We start from the raw sequence: 12156 nt of genomic DNA, 5'->3' as shown, positions 1-12156 counted from the left end.
GCTGTATTGGTCTTTAGCACCTAGTTGATTCAAGAAGGCGAAAAATCGTACCTTTTCTCCTTTGTATCCAGACTTTCCCTGATGGGAAAAAGAAGAAGAGCAGAATGCATATTGATTAAATTACTACTGACACTAAACAGTAATTACTAATTCTGGTTCCTGCCCCCTCCCCCCCCGGCTGTGTTTTTAGCTGCTCCTATTTTATCTGTAAGGGTATACATACATATATCAGCAGCAGCAGCAAATTTATGGCAAGTACTAGGGAAATAAATCTTACTTATTAATCCAGAGTTTTAGAATGGGTAGCAGAAATGACAAATTTATTGGCTGGCTTCATCCAGCCTGCTTTGCTTGCATTTGGTGATTAAGGTCTCTTTGCCTTTGGGGTGGGGAGGAGAAATCAAACCCTAGAAAAGTTTCAGAAGTTGCTCTGCAAATTTCAGAATGGGTACTGCTTTCCATCACTAGATCTGCGTGATGAAAAACACTCCAAAAGCAGACCAATGAGCTCTTGTGTGTAGAGTGAGTATTATCTTGATTTATGCTTCAGATATGAAAATATGTAATAAAGCTGGTACTGCAAATGCCATTGGGTACCATTGCGAGTGCCAAAAGCCAGCCATTTCCCATGTCATTCCAGTCCTGGAAATACGGCAGAAATATTGCTGACATGATTCGGGAGCACGCGGGCAACCTGAATCACATGACAGAGGTTTTATGTGAGACCTTAGGACTTGAGAGTAGCAATGGCTCACATGTTGCCAAGCTATTGTTCAAAGTGGATCTTACATAACCATGAGTAGAATGAGCAATCTTTATTAGCATTTTATTGCCCTTTGACATTGCTGCTTACAAGTTATTTTCTTCACACCCTTCTTTATATTCTCTTGCATTTTAAGAAGGTATACCCAAAAAGTAAAAATGAGATAAAAAAGGAGCAGTGATATATTTGGGGCAGGTGTGTTTTTAAATAATGGAGTTTCCCTCAAAGCAAATAAATACATAAAAGAATACACACACACAAATTTTTTACCTCTGTTCCGTCTCTTCCTGGAATTCCATTTAAGCCTGGCTCCCCCTAGAAGCATCAGGGTGTTGGGTTATTACTTTGCTTAACATTCTATAGTCAGTGAAAATGTTGTCCATTTACGTTAAGATTACATTATATATTGCTGAAAACAGATAGGAAAAATGTACCCTGCTGTTCAAACTAGCTTCATCTTCAATGCAAAACATAATTCATATTCAGAAATGTGGATGTTTTAGAACCGTGGTTCCCAATGTGGGGCACCCCCCCCAGGGGGCAATTTGATTTTTAAGGGGGGCAATTCGAGAATGAGCTATTAACAGTTAATGGCCTTTTAGGCTTCCTCCACATGAACAGGAGTTCACTTTTTGAATAATAAGAATTATATGTCACAGGGGACGGGGTGCATCAAGATTTTAGAGATGCTTAGGTGGTGCATGGCCCCCCAAAAATAAAATGTTGGGAACCACTGATTTAGAATGATTTATACCCCCTCAGTTGTAAACTGCCATGTGGTGACTGAGCATGCTTTTATTTCAACATGCTCCCATCACTAATGTTAATCAATGAGCATTTCAATTAAATCCAATGTCATGTTACCTTCACGCCCTTTGGACCAGGGGCTCCATCATCACCAGGACGACCCTTTTTACCCTGGAAGCAGAAAAACAACAGAGGGAAGTTAAATGGAAAGTCTTGGGTTTAAACTTCATCTGTTAATTGCGTGTTTAAACATGCAAAGAAAGGGGGGAGACCTCTTGGTTTATATTCTCACTATTAAGAAAATGATTCTATGATTGCAGGAAATAAGTAAAGTTCTAAAGATTTCCCTCTCACACTTGAAGCTTAAAAGCAAGTCATGCTCCAATCTGTGCAAGAGCTACATTGGTCAGAATGCATTTTCCCAGGTCATTCTCAGCTTTCAAACAGCTCATTGGTAGAAAACAATGTTTTCATGAACATTTGTTTTCTATTAGGGTGTTTCCAGGTGCCCTTTTTTTATTAAGCATTCACCCTGGGCAATTAGATGACAGCATCTTAAAAAGCAGAGACATCGCCTTGCCAACAAAGGTCCATATAGTTAAAGCCATGGTTTTCCCAGTAGTGATGTATGGAAGTGAGATCTGGACCATAAAGAAGGCTGATGGCCGAAGAATTGATGCTTCTGAATTATGGTGCTGGAGGAGACTCTTGAGAGTCCCATGGATTGCAAGAAGTTCAAACCTATCCCATTCTTAAGGAAATCAGTCCTGAGTGCTCAGTGGAAGAACAGATCCTGAAGCTGAGGCTCCAATACTTTGGCCACCTCATGAGAAGAGAAGACTCCCTGGAAAAGACCCTGATGTTGGGAAAGATGGAGGGCACAAGGAGAAGGGGACGACAGAGGACGAGATGGTTGGACAGTGTTCTCGAAGCTACCAGCATGAGTTTGACCAAACTGCGGGAGGCAGTGGAAGACAGAAGTGCCTGGCGTGCTCTGGTCCATGGGGTCACGAAGAGTCGGACACGACTAAATGACTAAACAACAACAAAATGCTAAAGCAAGTGTTCTTGTTGTTGTTAACCACACTTCATCTGAGGATCACAGGGTGGTTTACAGTATAAAAGCACAAAAATCATAGCTGTCAACTTTTCCCTTTTCTTGCAAGGAATCCTGTTTGGAATAAGGGAATTTCCCTTTAAAAAAGGGAAACATTGACAGCTATGCACAAAAATACATGACAAAACCCTACACTTTCCAGTGCATTTTCCCACTACTTGTTGCAAATGAATAAATAAATATATCCAATCTTTTGGGGAAGCAAGCTTGTTGCATAACAACAACAACAACAACATTTTATTATTTGTACCCCTCCCATCTGGCTGGGTTTCCCCAGCCACTCTGGGCAGCTTCCAATGAAGATGAAAAATACATTAAAATGTCACACATTAAAAACATCCCTGAACAGGGCTGCCTTCAGATGTCTTCTAAATGTCAGGTAGTTGTTTATCTCTTTGACATCTGATGGGAGGGCGTTCCACAGGGCGTTCCACAAGACCTCCCAAGCCACTTACAACCATACAACATGAGATTGAACCCCATCCCAAAGAGTCTAAGAGCTGGAAGTGCTCTTAGACTCTTTAAGGGGGGGGCACCATGATTTGATTCTAAGGGTGCTTCCACACTTGGCATTTAGTGTGGAATTGCCATGCTTTGCTCAGTTGCTTTTTGTAGGGCATCTTCATGGCTCCATCATCCAGTCATTCCCATGCTATATTTTTTCCTGTGGTTCTTCTGTCTTTTGTCAGACCATGAAGCGGTCCCTTCCAGACAGGTGTTTATTGTGAGACTGGTGATTCTCACACACACAGGGTTTCTGTAACATTCACACATCATTGGCATCAACATGCCAACTTATATCCCCCCATCATATAATGCTGTTTTTCCCTTTTCAGCTGCAATCTCTTCCTCAAAAACCCTTACATTTTAATATTCACACTAAACCATGGTTTGGCTTAGCATTACATTATAGCTGTTATGTAGGTACAGCTGAATGTGAAGGCTCTCCACACAATCAAGGATCCTATCATTTATGAATGAACCTCTTATTCTCTCTGGATCACTCAGCTGTTGTCTCTGAATATGTATTTAATGAAATAGAAAATGAATTTAATGAAATTTAATGCATTTAATGAAACAGGTAATTAATAAAATAATGCCACCAAAAAGATTTACTTTTTATTTTTCCAATGAAAAAATAAGCAGTTTTTGTAAACCACTCTGGGATTGTTTACAATCAAGTGGTGTATAATTTTTTAATAAAATAAGAAGAAAGTAAATGGGGGAAAAGATACTCACAGCAGGGCCAGGAAGACCCCTTTCACCTTTTTCACAGTTACATATAGGAGGCTGGGGACACTTTGAATAGAAATAACCATACAAATTAATCATCACTTCCCACCTAGGCAGAAAGCTCTACAGCTCTTTTATTTTCCTATAATTTATTTATTTAACCACAAGTAGGAAAGATCTAATCTTGAAACTGCATCCTATCGCTTTACAGTACTATTTTTCAATCAATATTTTCACAGTTCCCCCCACAACATGGTCAAATCTTACATTTCTCATTTCATTATTGAATCCATACTTCTTGTTCATGTTTCAGCTTTCTGGCTGGTGCTGAATTTTGTGTTCCCTATTGAAGTGATAAATTTACAAATATCTCCATTTCAGATTTTTCTAGTACTCCTATATAGCTGGAAGGAATCTCAAATGTCTGTGTGGTGTAGAAGTACTCTAACAACTGTGATTCAGTTCTTTTTCATATACAGCAGAGTTTAACTTTGGTCTTTGCTACCACAAGATGTTGTGACTGCCACCAACTTGGATGGCTTTTTAAAAAAGGGATGAGACAAACCCCTCTTTCAAGACTATTCATGTCTACTAGTCATGAGGACTGTATTATGCCCAGGAACAGAGGCAGCATGGTTTGGAAAGCCAATTTCATGGCACCACAATCAGGACATTATACGGTAATTGTGATTGTGCCCAGCTTGTGCGTTTTTCATAGGCATCTGGTTATCCACTGTAAGAAGACAATAAAAGTAAAGGCAAAGGGACCCCTGACCATTAGGTCCAGTCGTGACCGACTCTGGGGTTGCGACACTCATCTCACTTTATTAGCTGAGGGAGCTGGTGTACAGCTTCCAGGTCATGTGGCCCGCATGACTAAGCCCCTTCTGGCATACCAGAGCAGCGCACGGAAACGCCGTTTACCTTCCCACCGGAGCGGTTCCTGTTGATCTACTTGCACTTTGACGTGCTTTCGAACTGCTAGGTTGGCAGGAGCAGGGACCGAGCAACGGGAGCTCACCCCGTTGCAGGGATTCAAACTGCCAACTTTCTGATCGGCAAGTCCTAGTCTCTGTGGTTTAACCCACAGCGCCATCTGCGTCCCGAGAAGACAATACTGGATTAAAAAAACTAAAATGGCTTCTGGCATGATGGAGGAAGTCTCTTCTTATTTTCTTATGTGATACCCTTGGAAGTTAGCATTAGGTGTTTTCACTTGTATATTATAGATATATTCAGACTATTGCTGGAACCAGAAACTGCAAGATGCATCAAAGACCAAACAAATTTACATTTTCTTATGTCACTTTTTAGTGCTCATCATTTAGCAAGACTTATTCTTCTTTTTCTATTTGTTTTAATTTACTGAAATGGTAATAATGAACATAGTTTTGGCAAGATAGTTTGTTGTTTCACCACCACTCTTAATTTTAAAATGTTGTAGATGTAATCCATCGTCCCCAGTTCACAGTTAAGACTTACCCCTTCTTCTGCCAGTTCTTTCTGGGGAGACAAATAAGTGCAAACAAAATTAATTATTTTATAAGTAACAAGGCACACTGTGAGAAAAATGAAAAAAGAGACTTTGCTGGCTGGGAAGGTGCTGACATAGGGCCAGCATATGCCTATTTCTTGTACACAAACACAACAAATCATAGGAAGAAGCAGAGTACTAGGTATTTCTGGTTGTTCAATGCATAGATATGTGCTCCCTAGGGATTCAATTAAAACCCACAAATTAGGAATGCAGTGTAAAATATCACTATATAAAAGCCTACCATCATGTAAGGAATGTGTCCCCAGAGGAGAAGGATGCTTAATCCAAATTGGAGAATCCTATGCTGCAAGCCAATTAATTTTGAAGGGATTCTTTTATTGTGAATATTGATTATGAATGTTTACATGTAAATGTTTGAGTAACTGGTTTTGTACTTTGTAAACTACAGGAAGCCCATAACTTATGCGCAGTTAACTTGTGCGCATTGAGTTTTACAGGCAGACAGATAGATAGAGAGAAAGAGAGAGAGAGAGATCTGGGGAAAATGGCTTTGGCAATCCCACCCGCCATTGAACCCAATGAGTTTTGACGAGACACAATATTGGCTTTAGGCACGATCCTCGAAACACTACCCTTGTGTACATTGTGGGCTTACCATACTGAGAAGCAGTGATATTAAATATAAAAAATGAATGAGTGAATGGTCATGATAGAAATATTGCTTCTACCCCCTAAACTAGCCTGCTGCCCTCAAGAGGATGTTTTCTTATGGTCAGTGTCCAATCCAGTCACCTTCCGCATATGAAATGCAAAGGGGTACTGTCAGAGCCACCCGTGGTCCCAGCTCACGAGAGACCAAAGTCCAGTCCGGCTTATGTACAAAAGCTTTTATTGAAGAACATTCTTAGCTTTACATCCGAGCTCCGTGGCTCTACGTCTGTTACGCTTAGACCGCCGAAGTCCCCTCTGAGTCAGTCCCGCCTCTACACCAGTTTAAGAGGCTTGTACTGTTCCACCTCTTCCTCTCCTTCCTTTTCCGCAGGGTCTTTCTGCCCCCCTGTGTTCTCTCCCTTCGGGACTCTCCAGAGGCTGAATCCTCTGGCGCCTCCTCCCCCCTCCTTCGCGCTTTGGGACCAGGCTCCTCCCCAGGACTCTCTTCACTTCCGCGCGCCTCCCATTTTGAACTTGGCGCGCGTACGTTGCTTCTGACCTTCCCCCCGACAGTTACACTGCTCTCGGTACTACTCTCCGCCCCTTCCGGCAGGACGTCTTGCCCCAATCTCCTTCCCCTCTCTGCTTCCTGTTCTGCTCCTTCTGACACACTGGTCACTCCACCCCCTTCACTCCGTTCCGGCGGAGAAGCCGGTCCCGATCTCCAACTCCCCCTGGGGCTTCCCCCTTCGTTCCCCTGCTCCTGACTGCTTCCCCCTCTAGCTCCCCTTGGCTTGCCCAGGGGGGCTCCCTTTTGGGAGTCCTCCGATTCACTGGACGGACTCATGGACAATCTTGGGTCATTGTCGTCCTCTTCCTCGTCACCCTGGAATCCTTCCCCCTCGCTCTCTGTCTCCTCCCTCATCTGCGCCTCTCTCCTTGAACCCCTGACAGGTACACACTCCCTCTTGTCACTTACTACAGACAGCAAAATGTCTAGGGCCAGTCCTAGTCAGCACCCATTAATATTGAACTGATGAACCTTAAAAGTTCAGAATTGATTATGTGGCCTTCTGAATAAAAGTGAAACCAAGTTGTGCAGCAACAACAAAAAATCTAGTAGTGTGTGTGTGTGTGTGTGTGTGTTTAAGAAACTACCAGAGCTGAGATAATGTTGAAGCTACGGCCTTCTTCAGTCATTCTCGTCCACATGGGAAGGAGGGGAGAGGAAAGCCATGTTGTGTGAAGGGTGTGGCCTTCTGCTCATGTCAGTTTTTAGGTACAACCCATTTGTGAAAGGACAGAGACAGATGCTGTCACTCCCTGCTTGAGCTCGAGAAATGCTGCAGTTGAGGCGACACACACAGTTGAGGAGTGGGAGCTGGAAGTGGTGGTGGGCATCCTTCAAGAGATAAAAGGGCAGCATCTAGGGGTCACAGCAGGGAGGAGGGGTATGGGAGAAACAGAGGAGAAACACAGAAGAGAGATTTACGAGTAGGTAGAAGAGACGACCTGCAAAAGAATTTTATGTTGTCTCGGTGAAGGCAATGAGGAGGGAATAGAGGAAGAAGAACAGGCAGAAGTGGACACTGTACAGGAGGTGTCAGGAGAAGAATTATGTAAGGGAAGGCAGGCAAGAAAACACTGCATATAAAGCAAAACACAGCAGAGTCCTATGATGAAAGGCGGGTAACAGAACTCTTTGAGTACGTTCCCCACCAAGGGCCTCTATGAGAACAAGGACTTCTGGGGAGAAGAGCAGGGATAGAGGCGACACCATTATTATAATACTAGAAGTGCAGAGTACACTTATATTCTGTTAAGTACAATATACGCTTTATATAGGCCCCACTGAAATCTTTGTCCCTACCATTTCTTTGAGAATTCTCTCCACAACTCCTTTCTCTTGTAGATTGAAGACAAACCTGGATGCCGGGACACTGGCCAGGAGCCGAAGCTTGGCGGCATTGGCCACCTCCTCGGCCACTCTGGTCATCCCCACTGTGAAGAACACGATGCCTTGGTGTTTAGCATCGGCAGTGGCTGAGAAAATATCTGGGTTTCTCGGGTGGTCCACTCCGTCCGTCAAGAGCACAGCTACTTTCACGCTACCGTGAGTCCCCTCGGTCATGTAGAGCTGCGTGAGGTTGGTGATGGCGTAAGTGGTGTAGGTGCCGTGGCCGATGTAGGTGATGGGGGCGATGCGGGATTTAAAGGCATCTGGGCCCTTCCAATCTCTGAAAGTTTGCTCTATGAGGACAGTGCTGCTGTACTGCAGCAAGGCCGTCCTCCAGCTGAGGGAACGTCCAGAGCTGAGCTGCAGCCCTTTCATCCTGTCCACTATCTCCAAGATAAACTTCTTCTGTTGTTCATGATTGAAGTTCTTTGCACTCTCCGAACTGTCCAGAAGGAAAGCCATTTCCAGAATGCAGTCTTCATCTAGAAATAACACATCACCAGGTAAATAATTTACATTACAGCCATATTACAGGAGCTATGGTTTGTTACAGTTCTCAAAAGCGTCTACCCTCTCCACAGAGAACTGGGGCTCTGGGGCGGCAGTGGGGTGGGGTGGGGGAGAAGGGCCTCCTAACAACTCTCTCAGCATCCTTCATAAACCACGGTTCCCAGAATTCTTTGAGGGGAGGCATGACTGTTTAAAATGGTACTGTAGTAGACCACACTGAGAGCCAGTTTGGTGTAGTGGTTAAGAGCGGTAGACTCGTAATCTGGTGAACCGAGTTTGCGTCTCCGCTCCTCCACCCACTCTGCTGGGTGATCTTGGGCTAGTCACACTTCTTTGAAGTCTCTCAGCCCCACTCACCTCACAGAGTGTTTGTTGTGGGGGAGGAAGGGAAAAGAGAATGTTAGCCGCTTTGAGAATCCCTCGGGTAATGATAAAGCGGGATATCAAATCCAAACTCTTCTTTATATATATGGTGTGAACGTGGCCTAGGTTAACCATTTGATAACTGTAGAGAATGTTACTCCCATTAGAGTTGGGCTGAAGTGACAAGAACAATTTCTCAGAAATTTCTCAGCAGTCCCACCCACCTTGAAATTGACATTATGCCAATATTTCAGGGGTAAGGTGAAATACAGTTTGGGGAGAAGTGAATCTGAGCAGCTGCCATTTTGTTTTGTATTTTACCCCTGCCCCATCCCAGTAAGTAGCAGCAACACCACTGTTGGGAACTGGCACCAACCCCATCACATTGGCCACTCCTGCCTACCACTTCACCACAGTCCTTCCTCGCAGGTGTGTTCAGACCCTTAATACATTTCAAAGCAATCCCATCCAGATAAACTTTGGGATCAGAACCGACCATTTCAAAGAATCTGTTAAAATTCAAAGTAGTCACCTTGGTCACTTGGATTGGGATATTTTTCTACTGCATTTGAGAGGAATGGTTTGGGCTTCTGTTTTCTGATTCCATTTCTTTTTTCTTCATTGGTGTTTTGTGCCAAAAAGACTTGGTGGTCCAGCAGGAACAAAAGCCACCATAACCTAGAGGGCATGGTTTGCTTTGTTGGCCAAAAAGACATAAGAAATTGTGATTGCGAAAGCAAAACAAAGCACACAATACAAAAATGCAAAGCAAACAAAAGCTAGTTTTTTGTTACCACCTTAGTGAAAAGGTTTTATGATGATTTTTAATTGTTCTTTGATGGCTTTTAAAAATGTACTGTATTGTAATGTACATTGCTTACAAATGTCAATGATTAAACAGTACAGTGGTATCTCGGGTTACAAACACTTCGGGTTACAGACTCCACTAACCCGGAAGTAGTACCTTGGGTTAAGAACTTTACCTCAGGATGAGAACAGAAATTGTGTGCCGGCGGCATGGTGGTAGCAGGAGGCCCCATTAGCTAAAGTGGTACCTCAGGTTAGCTAAAGTGGTACCTCAGGTTTCAGGTTAAGAACGGACCTCCGAAATGAATTAAGTTCATAACCAGAGGTACCACTGTATATAAATACCTTAAATAAACAAATAAAAGCAAACAATACATTCATCTAACATTTCCTAGGTAATGTCACTTGCAATGATACCATTGCATACAGCAACAGGTTTTGCCATATTTACTATGTCTAAAAAAAATTATTTGGAAAATTTATATCTTCTCCTTCCTCCAAGGAGTTCAAGCAACTCATAGCATTTAAGTTATATTTCATTTCCACGCACACACCAACACTCTGTAAACTGCAAACATGTGGACAGATTGTTCATTTTAAATTCTATAATACTACAGCATCTAGGTTAGAGGCACCGAATAGTCATAAGTAACAACAACAATAATCTAGAAAGTACTTTACAGTAGCTCTTCAAGGTATGCTGATTGATAATAACTTGCGCTAGACCACCTGGAATGCTTTCTGGCAGATCAAGGATTTGAATTCCTACTCCAATGAGTACAATTTTCTAGCCACTATGCCACACTGGGTTATTTCCATAGGTTTTATCCCACTCTGCTGCCAAAAGACGGCAAGCAGTCAAAAGGTCTAGAGTGGAGCTGAAGGACAGGTAGGCAGAGCTGTACACCAATTCCATAGGTTGAGGTGGTGGCACGACAACAAAGAATGTGGCAGATTGTGCATCTACACCTGCAAATTAATTTTTACCCGTATGTTTCTATTTAAGAGGGATGCATTACATATAGATCAGTATGTCTCATTCAAGAGGAATCTGTTGCATATAAACAGCTGCCCAAAGGCCTGGTGTTTGATGCCAAAATCAATGTCAAGTACCTGATTCTATAATAACTCGCATACTGCAACAATTTCAATTTCACCCCTGGGAGCTGTTTCCAAACATGAAATTGGGATTTAAAAAGGAATAATATTCACACCAGAGATATAAACAAGCTCTGTCCCTCTGTCCTTCAGTTAGTTTTACAGTTTCCTCTGCTGTCACTTTTATGGCTTGCTGGTGGCAAAAACTGCCTTGATAAGAGTTTGTTGGGGAGTTTCAGTCCTCCTTGCAGAGATTTCACTGCCCTGTATTCTACACACATAGTCCCAGCATAAACACAGAGAAAGTGCCAGTCACATGGATTTTTTTTTTTTTTTTTGGCGGCGATAACGATCTCCCGACACATAAATCTGCTTCATCTATCTTTTGTGTATTGGTTTCAAACTGTCTGAGGAATGAGCAATAAAAAGCCTACAGCAATCCAACTCCCTGCTAAAAGGCTGGTGCCTATAAAAGATATCTTAATTCTTGCACAGTTTGCCCTTGCACAACACTGCAGTCGTCTCGGGGCGGGTGGGCAAGAGAGGGTTCTTACCTCTGTCTTGTTGGATGCACCAAGTTCTGTGGTGACGAGTGCTGTGTCTAGGAGAAGAGACTTCTGCCTGAGGTTGCTGCCTAAGCTATTACCGGCTCAGAGCCTTCCACTCTTGGAGTGAACTGCAGAGGGAGCAGGAGGGGGGGAGCAGGAGGAGAAGAAGAAAGTTTGACAAAGGAAAGGGACCACTCCTCCAATCATCTAGTTCCACCGAAAGCTACAGCCACACTGACTCAAATTCCATCCAGGACACATTTATTCGCCCTTGTTTTACTCATCCCCAGGCTAAGTAAACCCATGTGTGGTAGTATGGCGAAGTTTATATCCCACCTATGTACTCACACACCTGGACTCAAAAAAGTTGTTTAACTCATTGATGATTTTCATTTTTTCTTTCAGCTGCGGAGAAGAAACTGTTTCTCTGTGTGTGGTGCAGTGCAAACCTCATTTATACAAATGCAATTGTCAAACATGCCTGCACCTAGGTCTCATTATTATGAGAAATATTTGTTCCATAGTTCAGGTTAATACGAGAGGCATCATAGCTCAATTTTCATGAGACCTGGAAACTGGACTTGAGTCTCGGGGGCAACAACAATTAATGTGGTCTCATGTGTCATCTACAGAACTCATATTTTCTTAATTGTTTTGTTAAAGTAGCTTACTTGCTTAGAATACACTCACTCACTCACTCACTCACTCACTCACACACTTATAGGCCCTGATGGGTAAACCCAGAATTGCTTCATCTACCTAACAGTACAGCAAATATTTAAAAAATCTTAACATGCACCTGTATCAGGACTAAAATAAATGTGATGTTATTCACATCTTTAGTCCATGTTTATTAAAGGTAAA

At 42.8% G+C, this 12156-nt stretch overlaps 1 protein-coding gene across 4 annotated transcripts in view; it reads right to left on the bottom strand.

Moving 5' to 3' along the window:
• LOC309340308 (uncharacterized protein) overlaps nt 1-11893 on the bottom strand; it is a 43110-nt gene extending 31217 nt beyond the window's left edge. For 3 of the 4 annotated variants that reach the window (XM_081859007.1, XM_081859009.1, XM_081859006.1), the window contains exons 1-7: nt 9372-9622; nt 7880-8448; nt 5343-5363; nt 3867-3926; nt 1628-1681; nt 1034-1078; nt 52-78 (exon numbers count right to left, since the gene is read on the bottom strand). In XM_081859007.1, the coding sequence (XP_081715133.1) occupies nt 52-78; nt 1034-1078; nt 1628-1681; nt 3867-3926; nt 5343-5363; nt 7880-8448; nt 9372-9555 (960 nt within the window). In that variant the 5' untranslated portion in view covers nt 9556-9622. Of the gene's footprint in view, nt 1-51; nt 79-1033; nt 1079-1627; nt 1682-3866; nt 3927-5342; nt 5364-7879; nt 8449-9371; nt 9623-11298 lie in introns of those variants that run through there. The other variant, XM_081859008.1, reaches the window with a different exon arrangement.
• Nucleotides 11894-12156: the final 263 nt, after the last annotated feature.

This window comes from Podarcis erhardii (assembly GCF_964252035.2).
Source record: "Podarcis erhardii genome assembly, chromosome: 1".
In the NCBI taxonomy this organism is placed as follows: Eukaryota; Metazoa; Chordata; class Lepidosauria; order Squamata; family Lacertidae; genus Podarcis; species Podarcis erhardii.
The sequence above is the reverse complement of the archived record's forward strand: the minus strand, read 5'-3'. Positions and strand labels throughout refer to the sequence as shown.